Genomic DNA, 26,374 nt, shown 5'->3' on the forward strand with positions numbered 1-26,374 from the left:
GGAGGCCCATCTTGTCCACCATCCAGTTTCCTCTATGTGTTGTCGATTATAATCATGATAATTTTTACTGTTACACCAATAAAACTTGTTCCATACCGACCAAAGGTATGTCATTGATAATAACATGAGTTTTAATCGGTCCGTGGAGTCGGATCCGTTGATGTGACTGTTACATTCGGGCCATTATAATGGTTTCGCTTCTATACTTCGCATCACTTTTTGACCCCCTTTCGGGGGTCAGAACTAAGTACCTATTTTTATCATAATTATTATTATGGATGGTAGTAGTAGTAGTACGGTAGTGGATCGCATTACGGAACACTTTTCATGAATTCAATCATATTAAACACATCATTCTCATAAAATTCACCAAACTTTCAACATAAATACACAATTAACTACAAAATATAAATATGTAAAATTTTGCTGAAATCATTTTTCTTTCTTACGATATTAGGTTCTAATGGGACCTTCTCTTCGCATGACTTGTGAAATATTTTGGTCACATGAACAAGGTATCGTATCACCGAACGTATGTGGGAAAATTTGAGAAAACAACAAAATCACTGATGAGATATTTTTACCATTTTTTAATTATTTCTAGAATATTAAGACTTTGAAAATGTATTTTTGGCCATTTTTCATCATCTTTCTTTTCAAGCTCCCTTTGGAGAATTTTTCAAAGTTTTGAGCGTATGAGATTATTTTCTGACGCGTACGATGCGCCCCTTCGGTAATATGGGGGGGGGGGCTTGATGTCCCTCTATTCCACCCCTTGTTCCGAAACCATGTACAAAAACATTTTTAAAAAAATGATCTTCAGATGGTCACCTCGTGTCATGACATACACTTACAGTTACTTTTTATTCAGTGTTTGTAATCAGTGTATATCGTAATTTCATTTTAAGTATCTTTGATCTATACTGCACCCTCTAGGTTTGAACTATTATGATGCGAACCATTCTAGTGATAATAAGGTCTTCAGCGGATATTTAATTGAAATCGATTAAAACTAAACTAGTCTCCACCTTACAAAAGACGACATCCCAGGTTTATTAACTTTTTTTAATGATGTTACTGATGAATTGTAATTTGTTTAATTAATTTATCTAAAGTAAATGTGATAAAATATATATATATATAACGATGATATATTTTAACGTGCACCGTAATGATGAACCAATTACTGCACTTTTTACATCTCCCAGACGGGATGGGGCGTCGTATCCCATTCTGAATGATGTCATAATCGTTGACGAGGATGCACGCATCCAGTCGACGAACACGTCTCTGGTAATTCCCGCGCTTTCGACATTACATCCGAATCATGTGATCAAACGGTCAATCAGGTTGGGGGGATGGTAATGGATCGAAAGTTCCTTCCCGATGAACATTAGGCGGGGTGGGTAGCAGCCAATTGGGAGGAATAGTTTAGCTCATTTGTGCATTGACTGAATGGTATTCTTTGCGGAGAGGATTCGTTCACCAAGAATATCGCCAAGAATTCGTGCATTGGATATTGAATTGAATTCATTGAATGAGAGTTCGAGAGTATTCCGTGGAATTGCATGCTCGGGACAGTCTGTATTAGTTAAAATACGTGAGGTCATCGAGGGCAGCATCAAGATGGAAGTTTATTTCCCTTAAGCCAATACTTTTTTGTTTAAACTTATTTGGACCTATTCTGTTGGATGAGTCTCCAGAAGAGAGAAGTGACTGACTGGCTGACTCACATCTGTGAATCATTCTTCTTATCAAGTCCATAGGTCAAACATATTTGGAATACGTCCTGAAGAAATATATTTTCGAAACTCTTTACGAAGTGAAGATAATTTTCCCTGGAGGATTGTGAAAGTTTCAGATAGTCATGAGCAATTTGCCATCATCGCGCTCCCGGTTCCCGTTTTTCCAACGGCTGAACATCCGACTCCACTCCAGCATTGCGAACGCCTTCCACGGGTCCCGAGCCGATTCGGTGGCATGGCGCCGCCAGAACTTCGGCCACCAGACCAACCCAATGTACAACCATATCTATCTTGGTGGGATTGGGACCCTACTGGACCACTATGAACAAAGGGAGAGCGAAGAAGCATTCCAGAAGCTGCTGGTTAGACGGTTTGAGAGGATGCTGTATAACAGGGGTGCCGGTAAGGTGCTCTCCAAGCAGGAGTACGCAAGGTTCTGGAAGACACTGAGGAATGCCGATTCCGTAAGTTTCCAGATGACACTGTCTCCATTCATGTTCTTTTTGAAATCTTCAATCACTTGCGTACCTTTCAAATAGGGGCGGCACAGTGATGTTCTTATCGGGGGTATAAAATTGTTTACGTAATTTTTTTCAGGGACGTTTATTTGAACGACACAGACCTCTTTTTTGTTGTTTTTAACATACTTTTCTCCCTCACCTTCCGGTTCTCTTCGTTTGTTTTCACTTCTTGAAAAAATAGGGGTGATTGATGCCCCCTCCCCCGTGACGTCGCCCTGTTTTTAAACTGAGAAAGGGTTTCTTTCGAACTCTATGCGCTGGAAATCCTCCTATAGCTTGGAACTCATTGTGTCATGTTTATTGGTGCAATTGCACCCATAGAAGGCAATGCCCTTTTAATGGTGTAGATGCATTGTGGGTGCAATTAAGTTCAAAAGACTGCCCTTTTCCTCCTTTTTCCATGAAGATGCTAGATTTTGTACCCCAATATGCTTCTAAGTTGTGGGTGCACAACCACCCCACCACTCTCATATTTACATTCTAGTAGAAGTCTAAAACATGAAATTAATAAAATCAGAGTTTTGTTTACAAGTTAAAGCAAGACACACTATAGCTTATCGTCATCATGTCTTTATATTTTTAGGTTTTCCCGAATTTTGTTTTTTTATTTCTCAACATTACTAATACCACATCAGATTTCATTCTACCGAGGACTGCAATATTGATCAGTATGTTATTTAAAAAAACAAAAATGAGAGTCGAATCTTTATATCAATCTATTTGATTTTACCTAAATGTCGGTATACACACTTCATAGGTTTACTCTGAAAGATTACCAATCTAGGTAATAAGAAGGGTCAGGGACTAGCCAACCGATTTTATAGTGTTTGTAATTATATTTACAGGCTTTCATTTCAATAATTAAACTAATTCATCTACAGCTGGTCATTATTTTACAGCTCTCAAGAGACCAAACCTAATTAAGTTGGGTCAAGTTGCGACACCATGCATCCTTTAATAACTATAAAGTATTTTTCTTCTAAGCCTTGGAAACTGCGAAAATATTATCTCATTGTGATTCAGCGCCTTGAGCACATAATTAATGTGGATTTGGCGCTTACGGAATACTCTATATTATTTTTATTTTATTATTATTAAACAAATGAAAAAGAAATCAACACTTGGTTTAACTTATGAATATCATGAGCTGTTCCCGTTGTGTCTTTTTGCCCTTAGTGTGACGTATTTCTGATCCATCATGTATTAATATCATAACCCCCTCCCCCCTCCTAATGATTTAGAGTGTAATTAATGTATAGTTTGATATTTTTTTATATTTAATGTTATTATGTTGAATTTATAATGAATTGTCGGGCTCCTTGAGTATTCATTGGAGTGATATGTGCGCATTAGAATTTTGTTATTATTATTACTTAGTTTACCTTCTTTTGATTTTAGTGAAGCTCTAGTTTGTTCTAGTTTTGATAAGATTTTTACCTGGCATTGCATGTGATATATAAATGTTCGTATATTTTAGCCATATATGAAGACATCCAATATTACATTTCTATATGCAATACATTATAAGTATCAGCGTTTTGTGTCAAGAGATGAAAAATGTTTTCCGACCCACTACAGAGGCATGTTACACAGACCTGCTTAAGCATCTTTTATTTTGATGTATACTTTTGTTTGTGGTGAACTGAATTATTTTGATATAAACTGTACTGAGTTGTAAAAAGCTTTCACCCGATATATTACACTAAGCCAGGATGGTTAAAACCACTTGTAGCGTTCCTTAGCCATTTCTATCCTCGCGAGTATTATGCCATAATGGTGCTAGCATAAACCCGACTTGCCTGTCAATTAGGACCACTATTCTATATCCCCTTTAAATGGTCAGCTCTGAGTGTTATGTCCAATTAAGGACCTAAACAGCGCCGTTATCCTTAAAGAGGATGTACCGGTGTTGCGCTCTTACACAAATGAGTGCGTTTTCTACTTATCTTGATTACCTGTAGTATGCAATGATAAACCTCGGACAGGGTTAAAACAAACAGATCCTCTTTGGAGTAATAACTAGTGAGTAATTAATGCACTATCCTCCGTATGAAGGTGATGTCACGGTCGTTACTATATTAATGAGGAAGGAAATAGTGCGTGAGAAGCGAGAGGGAGGTAATGACAAGGTCAGATCATGGAGCTATGAAACACAAAATAGCTGTATAGCTGCATGGTCAGAGGTACGCAATTTGCATGTACAGTACACGAATAATGTATTATACGAATATTGTATTATATCGTTGTTTTTTGTGATTTTAATTCCTTTGCACGATTCGTTGATTTTTTGTTGTAATTTTTCAAAGATCAGCATTTGAAATATCAATTCAATTCATATTCATTTTGGTGTATAAAATGTGGACATTTACTTTTTTCTCAATATTTTCTAGAGAGTCATTCTAGTTTTACAACCACGACAACGGGATGATGGGTTTGTAAAATGTGTCGTCATTTAAGAAAATTCATGTTTGCAAACAGTAACTCAAAACTGCGAGTTTTCGGTTCCATCGTAGGTGCCTTGGTGCTATGATTTTTATTCATATTCCTCACGACCATCACACAACTTAATGTATTGGGACATCAGAAAAAGCAATGCCATACAGATATTTTACGATTCCCCTTAGCTGATCGTAGTGTCCTTAAGATATACCGTATCCTTGCGCTGATAGTACGATGCCCTAAAATTGAACCATGGGTTGGTCGTATGATACCCTCAACGATGTTTTATGAGCTTTGAACCTACCGTTTTGAAAACTAGAATTGTAACATTGTAAAATCGGAGACTCCACGTGAAAATCGTAAAATCGTCGTACGCCAACCTAAGGTTCTATACCACGTTTTCATTTGAGGGTATTGATAATGATGATAGATGTAGATCATTCGCCATTCGGATTACCCCGAAAGGTTGAGAATCCTGAGACCCCTACTCTCTCATACAGAAGGCAAAGAGCAGAATTAAACCAAATCACAATCACAAGAAGTATTGATCAGATACATCTTAACAGCCTATTCCATCTTGATGACAACGAAAGGACCAGAGACTTTAGCATGCTTACTACGACATTTAAAAAGTACAGATGTAGATTATACATGGCAATATGCTTTTACAGCTAGAAGTATAGGTAACTTGAATGCTCTGCCAGAGGAAGTAGTTTCTGCTACTTGTGTAAATATGCAATTGATGGGCACTGGACATTCCCATGAATTATTATATTCACCATACCAGAGACAACCCAATGTGAAGAGGGGCAAATACGCTTCCAATTTTGTGTCTCTATACATCCAAGTTAATCCAAGTGTCTGAGTAAATGTATTCTGAAATTATAGGACTGAATTCATATCACATTCCGGCTTTGGACGCAAGTCTAGGTAAAGCTACCACCTCTCCCCCACCGACCCCCCCCCCCCTTTATGAAACATTCACAACATAAACGACTGCATTTATAGATAATCATTCGAAACAAAATGAGACAATATACCACGTTTTCCTGATATTTCAGTGATCATGTTCCCTCTTTTCCCTCCAACAAGTATCCACTCCAGGTGAGTGTATGGCTCAATGGGAAGATAATCGATGTCATTCACCCCCTCTAGTTCTCTCTCTTAACTACAATGGGGGAATTCAGGTTCCTAACTGTAAATACTTGTCATACAAACGAAATCGACTTCTGACCGACTCCCAAACTATAACGTTATATCCAATGACATCCGAGCGGTCGATTTGAAACCGTTTTCGCCAGTGTGACCGAACCTAACTAACTGCACATTCTCGTAAAACTAATATATCCGAGACCAATTGATGCCATTCGTCTGATGCCCGAAGGCTTGCAACTACATGTATATATATACTGCAAATCGTAGCAAATAAAGCGTCCTCTTGTATAATTTTGTACGTATTCAGTGAGAGATTTACATTCCAATGAAAAATCCGTTTCATATCTAGGTTAGATCGACGTTCGAAATCGTAGCAAATAAAAGAGTCCTCTTGTATAATTCTGTACGCATTGAGTGAGAGATTTACATTCCAATGAAAAATTCGTTTCATATCTAGGTTAGATCGACCTTTGAAAATCGTAGCAAATAAAGAGTCCTCTTGTATAATTTTGTACGTATTGAGTGAGAGATTTACATTCCAATGAAAAATTCGTTTCATATCTAGGTTAGATCGACGTTCGAAAATGATAGGAAGCTGCGTGGTCACAAGCCAATTCATTTGGATTTTTTCTTCAATGAATTCCTTTATATTTGGCCCCCGTTCATTCAATCTTGTTTCTCCAACGATCACTTTGCTGAATACAAATTGATCTTGTGGATTGAGAAGCTCGTTTTCCATATTTTTCTGTCGCAGGATGTCTCATGCCTTTACCCTTAACCCGTCAATTTGTGGTGATCTCTCTGACATGGACTCGTTCAGTCTCTTATTTCACTCTTTCTGTAATTTATTCTCTCCTTTTCTTTTTTCCCCTCACTTATTCAACGTATTTGAATACCCCCTTCTCTGGAGCCTGGGGTTGGGCACGAGAGGAAAATATATGCATGGAAAAAAAAATCAAAATTCATCTTCCACATTTTAATCGTCGCGATTTCGTTTTTAAATTTTTAATAACCTTTTAAAATTTCGTGTCCCTTTCTGGGCTTCTTTATGATTTTCTCTTCCTCCGTTTCTTTTTTTCTTTATTTCCCTTTTTCTTTCTTTCTTTCTGTATTTCGTTCTTTCTCTTTCTTCCTTTATTTATTTCTCTTTCTTTTTTAATTTCTTTCTATCTGGCTTTCTCTCTTTTTGTCTCACCTGCATAGCAGAGTGAGACTATAGGCGCCGCTTTTCCGACGGCAACGGCGTCAACATCAAATCTTAACCTGAGGTTAAGTTTTTGAAATGACATCATAACTTAAAAAGTATATAGACCTAGTTCATGAAACTTGGCCATAAGGTTAATCAAGTATTACTGAACATCCTATTAGAGTTTCATGTCACATGACCAAGGTCAAAGGTCATTTAGGGTCAATGAACTTAGACCATGTTGGAGGAATCAACATTGAAATCTTAACCTGAGGTTAAGTTTTTGAAATGTCATCATAACTTAGAAAATATATGGACCTAGTTCATGAAACTTGGACATAAGGTTAATCAGTTATCACTGAACATCCTGCGTGAGTTTTATGTCACATGACCAAGCTCAAAGGTCATGTAAGGCCAATGAACTTTGGCCATGTTGGGTTTTTTTGTTGAATAACCATCATATCGCTGTCAGTTTATTGATCTAGTTCATGAAACTTAGACATAAGAGTAATCAAGCATCACTGAACATTTTGTGCAAGTTTCAGGTCTCATGATTAAGGTCAAAGGTCATTTAGGGTCAATGAACTTTGGCTGAATTGGGGGTATCTGTTGAATTACCATCATAACTTCGAAAGTTTATGGATCTGATTCATGAAACTTGGACATTAGAGTAATCAAGTATCACTGAACATCCTGTGCGCATTTCAGGTCACATGACCAAGGTCAAAGGTCAATGAACTATGGCTGAATTGGGTGTATCTGTTGAATTGGGTGTATCTGTTGAATTACCATCATAACTTTGATAGTTTATGGATCTGATTCATGAAACTTGGACATAAGAGTAATCAAGTATCACTGAACATCCTGTGCGAGTTTCAGGTCACATGATCAAGGTCAAAGGTCATGTAAGGTCAATGAACTTTGGCCATGTTGGGTTTTTTTTGTTGAATAATCATCATATCTCTAAGTTTATTGGTCTAGTTCATAAAAAGTGGACATAATAGTAACCATGTATCACTGAACATCTTGTGCGAGTTAGAGTAGTTTTCAAAGTCAGCACTGCTGCTATATTGAACTGCGTGATGCAGGTGAGACGGCCAGAGGCATTCCACTTGTTTCCTTTCTTTCTTCCTTTCTTTTCTGTCTTCCCTTTTCTTTCTTTCTTATTTACTTTCTCTTTTTTTTCTTTATTTAATTCTTTCCTTTTTCTGTCTTTCTTTCTGTCTGTCTTTATTTCATAATTTCAATTTCTTTTTCCCTCTCTTCTCTTTATACATATTGAGTTTTTTTTCTATTGCCCCCCCCCCCCCCTCTTGTTCGCCACTCTCCTTTATAGTTGATCTTAGTCTCTTTATCCATTGGTCTAAACGCTGGATGTAATGTGCAAATTAAGTTTTTTTGCAATTATAATGTTCATTCTAGAAAACGAAATAGACACGGATAGAGAGCTCTGTAAACACTATTAAGTCAAGTGAACCGAATAGGATTACATTTCAAACTACAGACGTGCCACATAGAACATGTCGAAATTTCCATCAATCTGCATGGGATCAGAAGGTTTTGCAGTTTGGTAAATTCGAAGTATGCTGTCACTAAAAAAATGTACGTAATGTAGTTTGCTGATGGTCATTTTCATTATTCCTCACCTTATTATTATATACGAACAATAGAAATAGATATGGTATTGTCTCGCGTTAGAAGGAAGGAGAATGTTTTTTTTAAGATGCATACATTGACATGTAAGCCTATAATCAGAAATGCATTACTGGTTACGGTCCTGCCATGATTTGTAGCAAGAGCTAGTTATAAAATGCTGAACAAACACGTACAAATAGTCTGCTTCCACAAAGGATGTAAATTACATGAATTCGATCTTTGTATTTGCTGGTTTGTAGCGTTTGAATAATGGATAACAACATCAACATGGTGCCAATGTGTAATTTACACGAAGTTTGAATGAGTGTGTCTATTGCCGAGGCGCCGCGTTTAAGGAGAACCACTTCTTAACAAGATGTTTGTGTAAGCAATCGTTCATGCGGGGGTGCTGCCTGTATTATTCTCCATAGGAAACACCTGCAGGTATTCAGGAAGATGTGTAAAAATTGAAAAATGTAAACAAAATGAAGTTCATTTTGTAGTAAAACTTTTTTTCTTTTCAAATTTACATCACCACACCTAATTTTAAAAAGAAATCGTTCCCAGGGCCTTGCAATGGTTTTTTTTTTCGAGCTGTTCTAACTCGAACAGGGCAATATTTATTGATGCAATTGACTTTACGACACAAAGCCAAGCTAGAAGTTGATATAAACCCATGGTATACAGACCATCCAAAATTACATACATTTCTAACAGTAAGTTCCATATTTCAACAAATTTAATCAGCAATAACACTTTGATTTGCCTGCATGTAATTTTGAGGGGTTTGACGATTTAGATTATTATGGTGCAAAGTGTTTGAAGTAGGGGAGCGAATATTCATGACGGAATTCATTTTCAACGAATATCTTTATTCTGTCGTAGGTTTAGTTGGAAATTTTATTTTGATTGATCGTCCTCTAAGAATAAGAGGATGGCAACCGGGCCACTGGGGTTATGGAACGGCGGTAAACTTGCATCTACGGAGATGTAATGCTAGAGCTGATTTTCCAGCAAATTCACATATTCGTAACTCAGAATCACAATTAGATCAATTATAATACAATAGGTAATATTGCCAGAACCACCCCCCCCCCCCCTTTAATTAATATTAGCCAAAGCCGGATAACTTGAGCTGCCGGCAATCTTTGCAGGCATCGTTTAAGAAAGATTCTCGGATAATGTAAACCATTTTAACATGACTGTCACAGAGCATTTAAGAGCTGGTCTTCACAGCCTAATTTCTCGTCAGCAGCTTGCATGGGTCCCCTTGTTATTCACACGACTATAAAAACATTAGGTATTTAAAGGTAAACGTAGAATGTGAATAACTCAAAATATATTCTCAATGAAAATCTATATCTCACAATCTATTCAAAGCTAGAGAATAAAGTATTTTTGGCACGTGCTTGGGATTAACCCACGTGACCATCTTAATAACCACTTCTATTATTTTTAGAATACTATTTACTAGTATTTCAATCATATATAGAGTCTGACAAATAAACGTTTTTTAACTGGTTATGGAATTAGTCAGGTTGGTTTTAGCTTGGGCCTTAGATATTTAGATAGGAATACTGTACCCTCTATTCTGTTCGACAAGCATATATAATAGACATCAACGAAACGTCGCAAAAACTTATTGACTTAACAATACTGCCAATTGTTACTATCAAGTTATCATTGCTATCAAACTCAAACGATTTAAACTGTTAACAAGTGACATATTTCTATAAAAAGTTGAGGGTGTGTTAATGTACAGAATACTATTTCGCCTTTTTCGTTTTTTTTTTTGTAACTCGTTTAATGCATTTTTTATGACAACTTTTACTAAACTATAGTTATCAACGAATCTGAAATACCTTGCAGTGTAGTAGATTATTAAAAAGGATTGGTCAAAATAATGAATGTCTTTTTGTATGTGTGTGACCTTTCTAGGTCTGATTCATATTTACCGATATTTACTTTGACCAATCCTTTTTAAGAGTGTATGGGGGAAGGAACACACCCCTTTTGTGTTACTTTATTTTGAAATGGGGGGGGGGTCTGCTCCAACCCTGACTTCATGTACACACCATTCTCATGAACACAATAGATAACCTCTCTCATTCCTGATACAAACTGACAGGCGACTAATTCGTAAGTACCTGGGTGTCGTTCGTGAGCACTTATCTCGTGTATCGCCTTAAAGCCAACGCCGAGTGTATACATGTATATGTAAACCAGTTATAAATAATGATGTCAGCAGCTCGTGTGGTCAATCTGGTATCAAATGATAGATTCCGGCAAGAAAAATAGCGTTGTTGTGATAGTTTATAATTCCTTGTTGCTTTGTCGTATGGGAGTAGCAAACGGTCAACAAAACTGGTCAATATTATCTAAATAGGTTTATTTCTTCTAAATCACTGGATTATCAGAATATGCCTAAACAAATACATGTACGTAGATACCTTCTAATTCTCTACTAAAACACCTTTTTCACTTTTCTTTAATGCATTTTGCACTATTCTATAAGTGAATTGGTGCATATATCACATTTTTACCATTTGAACTACCAAGTGGCGCACGTTCCGAAAGGATTCGACTAAACTTGCCGAAAGATCTCTCCTCTTGCCTTGACCATCCCCTCCCCTATATTTACTCTAAACCTTGCATCCCCTTCTCCCTCTTTATTTACATAATCATGATAGAATAAAGTTGGTTCTAAGACGGAACCTTAGGGAACACACACTATGCTTAAGGTCTGTATCTACTTCATAATGCCACATTAAAATTAACCTGAGATAATGTACATTAAGGCAACATAACAATGTCAACATTGTTTCAATTGAATTATATACACGTATTTTTTTAAACCTGCACAAGCCTTAACCCCAGCATATTGCTCCATCATTATTTATATTTTATATTGATTTATTACTTCAAAGTATGGCATAGACTGGTTTGCTAGTCTTCTTGCATCTGGTGTTAACTTTTCAAAGGGAATTGCTGTTTTTGGCGGGAAAAACCTGTCAGATGCGGCTGCTGCTTCGTGGAAGGCACTGGTCTTGATGTATTCATCGTTCGCTGTCTTCCAGTTGTTGATTGTATCTTTAGAGGAATTCCACTGAAGAAGGGAATCACTGTACGGAAGACGGGTCAGGTGACAGAACTTCTTCAGCACCTCAGCTGGGTTGGCCAACAGATCGTCAGTGTTGATTACAATCGGATCAGGATCCAAATTGTCACGGACGTAGCGAAACATTTCTACGATTTCACTGAAGAATTTGCTCGGGTTTATGACAGGATTGTCGTATTCCATGTCGAACTCATCCTCGTCTTCGGAATCGCCTGTTCTGATACCGACCCTCGTCAATTGTTGGTAGGCACATTTCCTGTAGGATGTGAACACTGCTACAGGATTCCGTATGAGAAATACATGCTTGAAGCCAGGTAATAGGTATTTCCGTGAACGTTTGTCGGGAAAGGCGATGCATCCTTCCTTTGCAAAGATGTACCTGCTACTAGATGCTTGGAGTTCTTTCTGCGGGTTACCATATCTAAAAACAAAGTTATTGAAGAAATTGGGTAAAATCATTTTAGTGTTAAGCCTTGTGCCATATACAAGTATGTTGATCTATTTTGAGACTCATATAATCACTGGACGTTATATCTGCCATATTTCTCCCCTTCCTTTATTTTCTACTGCTTTGGTCCACTGTACTTTCTCCTGTTCTCTTTTAATTTCACGAATATTTGTCCAGCCTTTTACAGGAAAATGATAATCGAAAGAGATGTTCTGTGATAAATATGTATTAGTTCTCGGTTTTCGATAAAGTAATTGAGCTGTTGAATAAAATGTTCATGCCCTTAAGCATGTATAATAATACGAGGGTGCACTGCGAACTGATTTTTGTTTTAATTCAGCACTCCTTAAAAATCATGAACATTGTGTGTATCTCTCTGAAAGAAATCAATACAAGATGTAATCTCGAGGAGAGTTATTTGTGCATATTGGCCCGTATTCTGATAGGCAGGTTTAACTTAATTCAGGTTTAAAGCTGTGGTTTCAGTATGGATAGCCAATTGTTACATAAATCACTAACAGAAGAGATATCATACTTCAGCTCATTTGGCTCTCAAATCATTCATAATTGTCTATGAAGTATAAATAGATGATTGTCTTCACCATCGATGAATCAGGAAAGAGCACAGTGAACATAAGAAACATACAACTTAATACAAACTTTCATACTGTTGGCTTCCCATACTTAAACCACAACTTTAAACCTGATTTTAAGTTAAACCTGCTATCAGAATACGGGCCATTGAGTTTAAAACAGGATATTTGAAGTTCCATGCTACCCTCTTGAACAGATTGTTATCTCATTCAACAGGCAATGATGTGAGCGCGAGTTACGCGAGCAGAATTTCTTATTTTTTATATAATAACCAGAATATTCTATATTTTCCAATCATTCCCCTCTCCTAATTTTATTCACTTTTCTTCCTATTCTCATCTCTCTTCTTATTTATGTCCTCTTTTTTTTCTTTTCTTTTTTTGGGGGGCCCCGGACCCCATGGGGAGGGGTTCCCATTTGATCCGCCACTGCATGCGAAACATTTTTTTTTCATAAAGGGAAAATCTGACACAACAGTGACCTGATTATGATTACTAGAAACAAAATCAAAGAAGATTAGAGCTGAAAGTGTTATAGAAAAAAGTAAAATAAGAAAGTTGTAACATATTTAAATTTCGCTTATTTTTATGATAAGAAAAGTTAGTGGATGAACCCTTGAATAAAAGGAATCAAAAGGCTGCTTTGAATGAGAGTTGCAACTGCAGTGACGTACCAATCACCTTGATTTTTCTCTCCATTTTTCTCTCCATTTCGTCTTGATAAATTAGAGAGATATCTCTCTTATTTGTCAAACGAAAATAATAAAATTTAATTGATGCACGAAAAGTTTTTGTCAGATTTAAAGATATAAGCTATAGAACTACCGTATCAACTTACACCACTCTTTCTGGGACAAGTCTTGTTCCTATGAAACGCTCAAAAAGCTTAGTAGCTTCCAGTATCTGTTCCTCATTACCTTCGAATTCCATTGGCATTTTGTGGCCAGTCTGTTGTTCGTACTCATTTCTCACAAAGCTGGCGCCAGTGAAAAGTTCAAACCAAACCTCCATTCCATCTACGCTACTCAGGCACTTGGTGAAAGCAGTAGATATAGTTCTTGGGACGGCCCAAGCCAAGATTCTAACCGGGGAGCTTTCATGAACTGCCATGATTTAAAAAAAATCGCATTCGCCCCTTGGATCAAAGGAGAGACACTCAAAACTGGTATCAAGTTCAAAGCTATTCAAGATATTGAAATATATGAAAGGACAAAATCGTCCATCCTTTCAATTAAGCTGAATCACCTTTCTCACCCCTGTTTGCTCTTAATTATAGTACACATATTTTTGCCAGAGAAATATTGAAATGTTAACAATACAATCAATGGACCGATCCAACGAACAACAGCCAGAACCGGGCCGTAAAGGTCGCGTCTGATATTCTTCAAAAACACCATCAAAATATAGGTTTCCAAGTGAATGCACTTGGGAAAATATATCAATACATATAAAAACGTATAATTTTAAGAATAATCTTTCACCAGCGCTACAATAGTGACTAAAGCCATTTCGAATAGTAAATAAAGGAAAGCCGGAAACATGAATTCAGAGGGTTCAGAATACCCCCCCCCCTCCCCAAGAAAAAAAAAGAGTGCCAAATATTTTCCATAAACTCTTTCTTAAAAGATGACCACCGTTAAGTTTTAATGACATTATCATTTACATGCACTATATAAGACACGCTCATACAGACATGCAGTAAATATATCGTATAATTCAGTGACTTGTCCCTCGTTAATGCGGTCATCTACACAAACTATAAATTCAGGCTTGATTTAGTAATTCAATTTTGATGATTACACTGAAGATGAAACGAGATAATAATCACCTACCGTCACCCTCTCATCGAACACCAAACTCTCAAAGGAGGAAGTCTCTTTAATTATTCATATGAAATTGTCTTGTAACGAGATGTATCTTTGTGATGTAATGTCGGGCATCTTGGGAGCTGGACTCTGCTCGTGATATATAGACAGAATTGGAACGTAATATGGTTATTACAAAATAAATGATGTAATATCATGAAAATGATAACTCGAATTCATTCACAAGCTAAGTATCTCTGGTTAACGGCTGGTATTTGTTGTTATCCAACTTGCTTTGGGTATTTTTTTTTGGGGGGGTGAGGGCATTTTGCAAATTTACTTAAGAGCTACATGTAAACATAATATTGTTGAGTTACATGGACGAGTACATCAAGTTTCCATTTGTTGTTGGGTATTCCCCATTCTATATTCACGTTATTTCCAGATGTTTTTGTCTTGCTCATCTATTTGCATCTTTGTACTTTAATACTCTGCCTTTGCTTGCTTTTCTTTGTTTCTATTAAATTTCCTTTCTCCCCCTCCCCATCCCTCTCTCTCTTGCAATTTTCTTTTGAATTTCCATGTTTGTGTAAATATCAAATATTATTCTTGTGATTTGTTTAATAAAACATACAAATAAAAAAAACACAATTTGGATCAGTTTCTGATAACATCGTACAGTTTACTTCTTCGTCAGACATGTCAGATAGAACAATTCCATGGGGAGCTGTTGGTCCATTATATATGCATGGATTCTGATGCTCGCGATATCCTGAGGTTATTCGGAGTGGAACTAATACAATATCGAGTGATTTTTTTTCCTTCCCCAAGTTCTAGACCTGTACTCTAGGAAATTTAATTGAAAAATTTATCATTTTAAGTAGGTTTGATTCAGCTCCATTATTCATTTTGAAATATATAAAGTGAGCCGAAATATTTATTGTAGATCTTAGGATATTGTGGACGTATTAAAAAGGGCCAATGCTCTGTGATTCTTCCACAAAACTTGGATTAAAAAAAGATTTCCACTTTCGTTGTACTTTATAAGATGCATTTTTAAAAGTATAATAAAATACTGTAACCTGATTATTATTATAAAAGTGTGATACAGGAGAGATGAAATTCAAATACATTCTTTTCTTATCAATTGGCATATAAGTATAAGTATTTTACTAGCTAATATCAGTCCCTTAATCTTTTTCATATAAAGGCTATTTAGCGTTTAACCTTTCGTGTACGAATCTCTGATGACTACACCAATATATTATAAATATCCTCTATAAGATGGAAAGATTGGAACTAATAATGGAGTGAAAAGTCTCTGGCTTGATTTCAACCAGTTTCTAAAGAAACTCAGCAAGTAATTTTTTTTATTCCCTTTTTTTTCTTTTTTTTGCTCGGGCATCTTTGTCGAAGCTGTAGACTGATACGACCTCATTTTGTTGAACAAGCATTGATACAGTCATGTATAACTGGTGTAATTTTACACTCCGATGGCATTTTAGTTATGGACTATGAACACAAATCGGCAATTGAGTAATTGCTGTCGTCAGATGCGTCAACTTTTTTTTACCTCAAGCTGAAAATTGAGTTGTCTATAATTAATTTCAAAATACAACACAGTACAAGAATAATATTTTACTATGCTAATTTGGTCCAAACCGTTTCTTGCAGATTAGCATATTGGAATTTATAAAGATAAAGTGAATTAAATAAGTCCAGGCGTAGTGTATTTACATGTATATAGGGACCAATCGAATTCAGAATTTAGTTATAGTAATAAAAAAAAATAAATCTTGAGGGATTTGAATGTAAATTCTTTGAGATTTAAGAAGGAACATTTAAGATTAAAGTTTAACCCGGAAATTCCGATTGGACCCTAACTACAAGCCACCGGGACTTATTGTAAATCCTTGCAAATTAGAGTGTAAAATGTATGAATCTTTATTTAGAACCCCTCGCAGAGGACGCATAGCTGTCGACATTCGACTACAGGTGCGTGCTGAAGTATTGATTTATACAGGTATATACATATCAGTCGGTTTAAAGACATAAGACCAATCAATGATAAAAGAACACCGACAGTAAAATGGTATGATTCTGCTGAAGACCAGCACAATTTTGTCAAAGTAATCAACATGGAACATTCTTCAGATGTTATGTAATTGACACGAGTATGGTGAAAACCAGCATAATTTTTTGAGCGAGTTTAACTGGAAGTTGGTAACTTTTCACATTAATAATGATAATTGTACCAGTTTCAAAATATACGTTTCCCTTTGTGGTCAAATGCTGTCTTTAACATCTTTCGAATTGTACTTTGTTCCTTTGTTAATCCAAATTGCTATAGCTGTACACAATTTTAACATGAAAATATTTTATCCTATTAGAAATTAGAAATTTAATAATTTTATTTCTCAATTCAATTTTGTACAGTTTCCATTGCCACCTGAATAAAGTGCAAATGTCAATTGTTTTATAAACCACATAACTGTGCATTAAAAGTATACCTTTGCGGGATTTTTCTCCATTTTGCAGCTGGGCGTTCCTTGTTTTTGTCTCACCATATTTTTTGTCTTACCATAGTTTTGTCTTACCATATCACTTTCAAATTCGATCGAAGAAAGGATTCGATGTCACTTATCTGGGTCTCTTCTTTTTGTAGGATACAAGTGGATGTCCGCCTTAAGCTCTTATCCTTAAACTCGCTGTCTATCAATCTTAAAGGAGAATGAAACCTTTGGAACAAGTGGGCTTGTGTGGAAAGAGAAAAATCAAAGAATAAGATCAAAGAAATTTTGAGAAAAATCAGACAAATACTGAGAAAGTTATGAGCATGAAAATATTGCGATCACTAATGCTATGGAGCTCCTCCTTCCTCATGTTTATTGGCAATGCGACAAATATGTGTGATGTCACATGTGAACAACTCTCCCTGTGATGGATTATAAAATACCCCCCAAAATGTATATTTTTGCTCTTTCTTATGTTGATACAAATTCTTTATCCATAATTTATTCTTTAAAAATCTGCATTACATGACCTCCTATATAGATAGAATATGTGATCTATTGATAGAAGTGATAAAAAAAGCAGTTTACGTGAAATATATAAAAAGTAATGGGAAAGTTCTTCACATGTGAATTCATACATCTTTGTCGCATTGCCAAAATTAGAGGATCTACATTGCAATAATAATCTAAACTTCAAATGATCATAACTTTCTTATTATTCATTCAATTTTTCTCAAACTTTCGTTGATCTGTTTCTTTGATTTTTCAGTTTTCACACAAACTTTCTTGTTTCAAATGTTTCAGTTTCCTTTAATTTGTCTATATATTTTCCCTTCTATCCTCCCTTATATTACATTTCTTTTCCATTATATGCTCTAATTATCTATGTCACTCTCACACTTACGGCCTTTTTGTTTTTATGACGTTCCTATTTCTTCATTCTTTTCTTCTATTTTTTTATCATGCTAAGTATACTTCGTGCCACGCTACATACATGACACACAGGACGTTGTTCCCCATCCATGTCCACCCGAAATCACGGACAAACACACACACGCTCTCACTCACCCACTCACACCCACTCACTACCCCCCCTCTCTCTCTCTCTCTCACTCCCTTCTATCCCGTTGCCCTTAACGATTGAATAAAAATAATCATAAATAAAAATCACTTTACAATCATTTTTTCTTCATAAGTATTCTTGTATAAATAAACCCCAAATAAAAATATTGATAAATGGAATAGATGAATAAAGAAATTAGAAATCAGTGAATGAATGGATCTGTAAATAACATGGACAGATAAGGAAATAAAATAATGAGCAATTTAATGAATCTGAAAATCATGTGTAACAAACTAATAAGCAAAAAAATAAATTACTGGACAAGGAAATTACGTTAACACATTAGAATATACCCCTTTATTCCCTGGGTTAATTTTCTTCACTTTCTGCAACCTATGAAAACATTCATCACGAAATTCGAGAATACACAATCGTATGGGGAATATTGCCAACAAAATTCATCTGAATACTAAATTGGAATTATTGATGGGGCGAGCATACATGGGCAGACGTGTTCAGTGTACTAAATTTACTTTACTTTGGAAAGATGTATTGATTAACGTCTGGCAGAGAATAGTCTCGTGATTTCTTTTTTTCCTATACAAGCTTAATCACGACTTATTACCGACATTGTGGTTTTGTTACCATTATGTTTATAATATTGCAAGCGAATTTCGTTCATAAATTCAATCGATCCTTTAATTAAACATTCGTTATAGGCTGTGGATTTGATAAAGTGTAGTGGTCTGGTACGGCATCACCTCTCTGAAAAAGTCGATCATGAGATTGACCCCAGTCACGTCGTTATAATTATGTAGCAGAAGATTTTCCACGTTTGCCTATTTAACGTTTTCATTTTTATTATTACTATTACTTTGTAGCTTTCTTACTGAAACAGTTTTCTATACTAGAAAGATAGATTGCCTTATGTTTCATTTTTCTCTACATTTGTAACATGTCATACAACCACTATGACGTAAAGTAATAAAACCTTCTTTTTTTGTCACCAAAATGAATCATTTTCGTCTCCGAGCTTTTCTAAGTCGTTTCCTTTATTTATCATAGATATGACGAAAGATTTTTTTATATAAGAAAAGATTTTAATTAAATCCATGTTCTCACCATTCCGTATTCAAGATTTATGAATCATGAATGTCGTCAGCAATATAGCATGATGAGAAAAAATGTTTAGACTAACACAGCGCCAAAGAATAACATTCTTCTGCATATGTGTGCTGTGGAGGGCCGGGATAGGGTGCTTCATGTGAATTGTGAATTACTTCAAGTTTTTCAATTCTATAATCATGACCAAAATATATGTTTATGATTAAAAAGAACATGTTATGCAACATTCACATCGCGCTAAATATGTTTTAAACTGCTGATTACGATGCCATCCTAGTTATTATCATGATTTTTTTTTACATTATTATTGTAACAGTTGTTCTCCTTGTTATCACTCTTATTGTTGTTATTATTCTCGTATTTACAATCACACTACAAATACTCCCTTGTTGGTTTCTCACCAGCCCGGAATCTTTATGAATGTCCACGCCAGAGTAATATTAAAACAACATCAGTTTGGAATAAAACCGATGCAGTTTTAATACTAATTCGTGTTTTATAAAAACATTTTTAGTGTTAGACCAGAACCAAACTGGTGTTGTGAAACACTTCTCTTGTGTGAACATATAGATTCTGGTCTGGTGGTAAATCAACACCGGAGTTCTTGCAGTGCACCACCAATATCATCGTTCATGTCATTATCATTATCTTAAATATGTAATCTTGTCTGCCTCCCGTGCCTATATCAAGTACAATTATGAAATTATTCATCTTAAACGTCTGTTACATCAACTTCCTCGCGACGAGCTCCTCCTTAGTGGTATACCTGGCCGGTTTTTGTGACTATTTGTGGGACCATGCTAAAGTGCACTCTCCATTTACACAAATACACACGCCAACTCTCTGCACCTATGCCCTACACTTTTTTTCCACATGTTTTTATTAAGGATTTCATTCATGGATTACATATTCTCAAGATAAATACAAAACAATTACAAATCTTCATTTTATAAATCAGCAATGATATGCAAAAATATATATATGTTTAACAAAAACTGAAGCAAATAAGGATGTAATAAAATTCCTTAAAAATAACTTTTATTTATCTAAAAAAATAACTCAACTGAGCCCCCAACACTCTATGTTTTTAATAATACTTAATATTGAATGACTGAATGATTTGCAGGAAAAGAGAAACCAACATACATGTATTATCATTGCATCCCATTTTACATCAAGCTTCAACATAACTTTACATAATTTTACACACATACACACACCCACCTTAACCATCTCACACACATGCACCTACCATGCCAGTCATTTGCCAGGACTGTTCTACTTTTCAGTTACGTTGTTGATCAATAACACAATCTTCGACCTCTACGCCCGAAATGAAAACAGCCGCACGATTTCCTACCATCATCACAAGGGCGTGAAAGAGGGGATAGAGCGATCACTGGGGAAGGCGCGCAGGGGATCTGAAGCAAATGTAGTCCACCTCCTGGACTGTTGTTATTTTGTACGACACGACTACCAAACACCCAGCACACTACAACCCCATAACAGTACACGCATATACACGTACACACCCTGAATAGTCACATGAAACAACATTTTTTTTTCGGGGAAAGTGAATCAGTGGGTAAGGTGAATCACTGGGGGTAAGTGAATCAGTGGTAAGGTGAATCACTGGGGGTAAGTGAATCAGTGGAGGGAGCGGGCCCGGGCGTGTGTGTGTTGGTTATGGTTTGCCCAATCAGTAAAAATCGTCCAGGACGTGGACTAAAGCAAATGGAGAGAAATAACAAGTACACCGACGTCTAGAATCTAGACTACTACCATGCATACGTAAACGAACATAATTATATACAAATCTGCATTATGAACGTGCACGCGCACACTCACACACACCCAGGCACTCACTCCATCACACCACAATTTAACGCATCCAAACCCATACACACGCTTTCTTATAAACACTCACACACACACACACACACCCACTCACACCCCGCCACGCATAAAAATCTCTACCACACCCACAGAAACATGAGTGTACCCTGAGGACAATTGTTTGTCTAAATATTGTTTGCAATCCAATGATTATTAATTCTTCCCATGATTGTAATATTTATATTGATTATAGATAATTCATGAAAACTCACCTTTGTCGGGAAGCGTAAAAATAAAAACGATCAAACTTTTTTAGCATAAACAATAGGAATTTTTCTCAAAGGACACTATAGTGGCTGCGTTATACAGATCGATATTATTATCATTACTATTATTATTATCATTATCATTATTATTATTATTAGTAGTAGTAGTAGTAGTAGTAGTAGTATTATTAAAGTAGTAGTAGTAGTATTGCTATTATTACCATGTTTCCTTCATTCTTACATTCTGCTTCAATATTTCATCACATGAAGGTCGACTCGGGCCGGATGCGCGACAAGGACCTCGTCCGCGAAGTGGACCGGTGGTTCGCATCCGAGTTCCAAGACTGCATATACGAGGAGCACGAGGTTTGTTGGGATGTCAGGCAACGGGGTGAGGTCGGGGAAACCATCCTCCATCTCTGTTACCTCAACAACACCGAGGTCCACCAGGCCATTGCCGAACACCTTCTTGCGCTCTATCCCAAGCTTGCTCTGGACATCTACGAAGGGTTCGAGTATTATGGTACATAGATGAATTTTCTTTTAGGTACCTTGTCCAAAGTGAGAGGCATATGTCTTTCCTGTGGGTATCCCGAAAGAGGCTTTTCCTTACCAATCCTGATATTTCCTTATAGGCAAAATAAAAGAAGATGCAAGAAAGCCATCATGGAAAGGCGCATAGTTCCTTTCCAGTGGGATTTCTATCAAAGGATATGACACAGGTTTTTAACAAGTTGCTTTTGACAAGTCTTTAGAGTCATTCTAAAAGAAAATTATACCTATTCATTGTCTCAACCATAATTATAATCTCACCATTATTAAAGACATACATTTAACTATCTTAGCGCTCAAAAATTTATCATTACCCAGGTCATCGGATTATTTCAATCAGTCACAAACATCTTTTAGCAGTTTACTTTAGGCCTGTTGCTCCGCATCATCTTGGTTTCTATTATTGTATTGTATTCTGGAAGGGGCGGTATTTGGTGAATGAGTATTCCTAGTACAGTAATGGAGAAGCCATCGAGAATCATTATTTTTTCATTATCATGATTAACTGCAAATTATATATGAAAACCGAATGACGCCCAATCTTGTTGCTCTCTGATGAAATATGTTCATGTGGGAGTTGTCAATGAATTCGAGACATTATAATTTCATTTACAGATGTTGAGGGGCACATCCAGGCTCCTAAACTCCATTTGAATATGTTCGATCTCTTTTATTATGGCATTTAAGACATATTCATTTGGCAAGAACCTGGTTCATAACGTTTTTTTTTCTCCAGCAAATCCGTAAATCAGATCGCTATCTTTCAGAAGCTAAAAACGGTAGCTCCAAATTTATCTTTTAAAATACTTCCGTAAAGAATATACAAAATACTCATTATTGAAAAAGTAATGCATAATAGAATAGATGTTTTAAGGAATAAGGTGTTCGCTCATGAGATTTTTAAACATGGGAGATGTATGAAGGGTTTTCCATAAACATCTTTCTTGAGTTCGTAAAACTGTTTCTTAATCTTTATTAAAAATTATTTTTAAATGGTGTCATACCTCCTCATGTCTCGGTGTACTGTCCCATTCTCTCACTGTCTCACCGTAGGTGAATCATGTCTTCATATTGCAATTGTCAACCATGATCTCGATTCGGTGAAGACATTGTGTAAATGCGGAGCAAAACTCAACCAGAGGGCTACAGGAAGATTCTTCCGACCTTCAAAGAATCTTACGGATGGTAGGTACGGTTTTTTTTTACCTTTATTGATGATAACTTTTTTGTGGAATAGTCCTTGATATATATATTCTTAAACTATTAATGGGGTTGACTCCTTGATAGTACTATGTAAATGCATTATCAAAGATCGAATCAATTATATTTTGATGACATTAAATACCGATTTGCATGCGTATTAAGTCATGATGCCAAAGATGTATGTAGCTTGTCTTCACCAAATATGGTCATCGTTGAATTGACCTGATGTCGTAATTTACAAAGGTGGCTGGAAGTAACATCTAAAGAGATTGTTAAAGAGTGTCATAATTGAAATAGACAAGATGCTGGGAGCTCCAATTCTTAAGGCTGCTGGATAAAACTTTGTCTTATCGATTTTGTATGATTGACTCGGTCGAAATTATCCAAGGCCAAGACAGGCAAATCGATCCCTGATCATCAAATTAAAGACTACTACTTCATTCATAATAATAGTATGAGGAATAGGTCTCATCAATCGCATAACTTCTATGACCATGGACTTTTTTATCTTCCCTCGCAGGCGTGACCGATAAGGACGAAGAGATGGACTGTCGGGGGCAAGCATACTTCGGGGAGTTCCCTCTAGCCTTTGCCGCCAGCCTAGGAGACAAGGCCATCTATGACTTCCTGATTGAGGAGAGCGTCCGGGTCGACCGAAGGGGTGAGATGGTCATCAAGGGTAGAGTGAACCCCGATGATCAAGATTCTTATGGCAACACTGTTCTGCACATGGTGGTCATCAACAATCAAAAGGTATACTAATCTTCCTTTTCTATTAGGCATCACAATAAATGCGGGAACACGGCATCAGAGGGGTTTGAACATTTAAACAATTACTGAAGCCTTTTCTGATTATGGACTGATTGATAGTTGGGATGGAAAATATATTCGTTCATAGACGTTACATTATCAAATCAACGCTTCATGTTAGTGTACAGTACAAAATCTATTGAGCTTGAATCTTCTTCATGGGTCTGATAGTATCTTGTGCTCTTTTAAAATCTTGTGGTCTTTTCCCATATGTAACTTTTCTTTTCAAAACAGTAAGATATTCAACCAGCAGCCAAGAATGCTTTACATATCAGGCAAAGGAGTACTGTTGTACTTGTTTTTGCATAGTATCATAATTGTGTTCGTGGTGCGTCCGCAGCCGTTTGTTCACACTTTGCAGAGAATAGATGCATCAAAATCAAAGCAACTTCATGATTCTTTCATCACCTTTTCTGCAGGAGATGCTGATTCATGTTGTACGTCATAGTATCATGCCAGCAAGCATCGTCCTCAGGAATAACAACGGTCTGACCCCTCTGGAACTCTCCTTCCGGCTAGGTCGATGTGCCCTATTCGACACCCTCCTGGATCTAGGTAGCCAGAAACAGTGGACGTACGGTCCTCTGTCCTACGTAGCCTATCCTCTACCGGGTCTTGACTCCATTGGTCCCAATGGAAGACTTGGTGAGTGTCAATTTCTTGTAGTGTGTTCTAGAACCTTGTGTTGGTCAGATGTCCATTCTAAAACTTGTGCTTATGATAGAACTAATATAATAATTCAAAATGTTTTATTCTCTTTTAATATTTGAGTTTTGATAACCCAAAGCAGCATCTGTTCTGATTAAAATATGGTAGCTCTAGTTTGTTTCATTAATCAATATTCAGCTGCTGCCATCGCTAATCATAGTTACGCCTCAGAGTAGACAATATCTAAACCAAACCAAACTATCGTGGAACCGAACTCCACCATCTCTACGCCAGTCACCAAAAAGCATGCTTTAAAACATCCATAAAAAGCTTCCAATTTACATGTCTAGACTTAAGTTTCTATTATCTCCTACTTTTTGTTTGACGTAAGCTTTGGAAATACATCACAAATTAAAATCTTGACTGAAAACAATTATGAAGATGATTTTAAAATCCGATTAGTTATGAGCGTAATTAGCAAGCGAGTAATTGACCATGGATACACCGTTTTAACTAATTAGTTTTACTTGCACAGCTAAGAGTGCTGGATCCACCCCTTGACATCAATTCATTATTCTAAGTATTGAAAACCTTATGATTCAACACAAGGCCCCTAGACAATTACAAAATAGTTTGTTCGGTTGGGTAAGCTCCTATCCACCTGAAATGGGCTACATGATCCTACATCAGCATCCGGCGAGAACACCCAATTAATCTAATTGTTTTGGAGACGGGGAAATGATGAAACGGAAATTAAGGATGTCCTCCTCGTATCACGCGGCGATGTTCATTTTATAGACTACAATTATGAGCACAATATTGACAGTTTATTCTTCATAATCGGTACACCGGTATTAAACATGATACGGTTCATGCATATTCCTATCTTAATGGGGGCAGCACATAATGGTTATCATAATTCATTTGATAAAAAAATGCTGTTCTACGTATTCCTGAACTTTTGCCCCGTTTACCTTTGGTATATGATCATTAAAATATACCCGATCTTATGATTCGAGGGGAGTTATCGTACGGTCAGTGCAGGGACGTCGTACGATCCCGTACAGCCTTGACTTAGGTTTGTTTCTTTGTTTGTTGTCGTTGTTGTTGTTTGTTTGTTTATTTGTTGGTTGTCTTCTTTTTTTGGGGGGGGGGCTCTCTACGATACCCGATACAAAAAATCGTACGATCGCCGTACATAATGCACGATGATCGTATTCGTAAATATGAATGAGGCATAACTAAAATGAATAGGTCAGGACCCCGTTGGCTAAAAATAGTGACCATCCAGTTGTAACTACCATGGTAACAATGATCAACAGCCAATCAGAATCAAGAATTTCGGGGAAGTTACCATTGGATGGCAGACTTTATATAGTAGTAACTTTTATGCCACGGGGGCCCAGGAGTATAACACAGGCATAGATTTTTTCTAAAAGAAATTTTCTAAAAATCATAAGTGTATACATATATTTCAATCATTCCTAGATGAAAATTCAGCCTTGATGACGATAGTCCGCTGCGGGCAGGCACAGCATTTGAAGATGTTGGAGGTCCAAATAGTCCATTTTCTACTCCAAGAGAAGTGGCAACGTTATGCCCGAGTAAGTAGATGGGCCACATGTTGTTTCGGGAAATTGTTTGGGGGGTTCTTTTGAACCAGTTAAATAAGGCCCGAAACTTGATTTTTTGTTTTAATCTACGGCCCTATAG

The 26,374-nt window shown here is 36.5% G+C and overlaps 2 protein-coding genes across 2 annotated transcripts in view; one reads left to right on the forward strand and one right to left on the reverse strand.

Annotated features, from left to right (window-relative positions):
- The first annotated feature begins 1,140 nt into the window (after positions 1-1,140).
- The window catches only part of LOC121411394 (transient receptor potential cation channel subfamily V member 5-like), a 33,019-nt gene continuing 7,785 nt past the window's right edge, over positions 1,141-26,374 (forward strand). Inside the window, exons 1-6 of the mRNA XM_041604098.1 lie at positions 1,141-2,209; positions 21,719-21,971; positions 23,054-23,185; positions 23,724-23,956; positions 24,433-24,658; positions 26,150-26,265. Coding sequence (XP_041460032.1) covers positions 1,868-2,209; positions 21,719-21,971; positions 23,054-23,185; positions 23,724-23,956; positions 24,433-24,658; positions 26,150-26,265 — 1,302 coding nt within the window. The 5' untranslated portion in view covers positions 1,141-1,867. The remainder of the gene's footprint in view (positions 2,210-21,718; positions 21,972-23,053; positions 23,186-23,723; positions 23,957-24,432; positions 24,659-26,149; positions 26,266-26,374) is intronic.
- LOC121411395 lies at positions 10,548-13,998 on the reverse strand. The gene is made up of 2 exons (XM_041604099.1): positions 13,679-13,998; positions 10,548-12,220 (listed from the first exon to the last, which is right to left on the reverse strand). Exons 1-2 carry the CDS (start codon positions 13,948-13,950, stop codon positions 11,578-11,580), a joined length of 915 nt encoding a protein of 304 aa, XP_041460033.1. The 5' UTR covers positions 13,951-13,998; the 3' UTR covers positions 10,548-11,577.

Source organism: Lytechinus variegatus, chromosome 3 (assembly GCF_018143015.1).
Source record: "Lytechinus variegatus isolate NC3 chromosome 3, Lvar_3.0, whole genome shotgun sequence".
In the NCBI taxonomy this organism is placed as follows: domain Eukaryota; kingdom Metazoa; phylum Echinodermata; class Echinoidea; order Temnopleuroida; family Toxopneustidae; genus Lytechinus; species Lytechinus variegatus.

Excerpts from the sequence above, each read along its gene's own strand:
- LOC121411395 (XM_041604099.1), bottom strand. The coding sequence starts at position 13,950 with ATGGCAGTTCATGAAAGCTCCCCGGTTAGAATCTTGGCTTGGGCCGTC. Across the intron at positions 12,221-13,678 it reads CTTGTCCCAGAAAGAGTGGT|ATATGGTAACCCGCAGAAAG; the intron begins GTAAGTTGATAC and ends CTTTGTTTTTAG.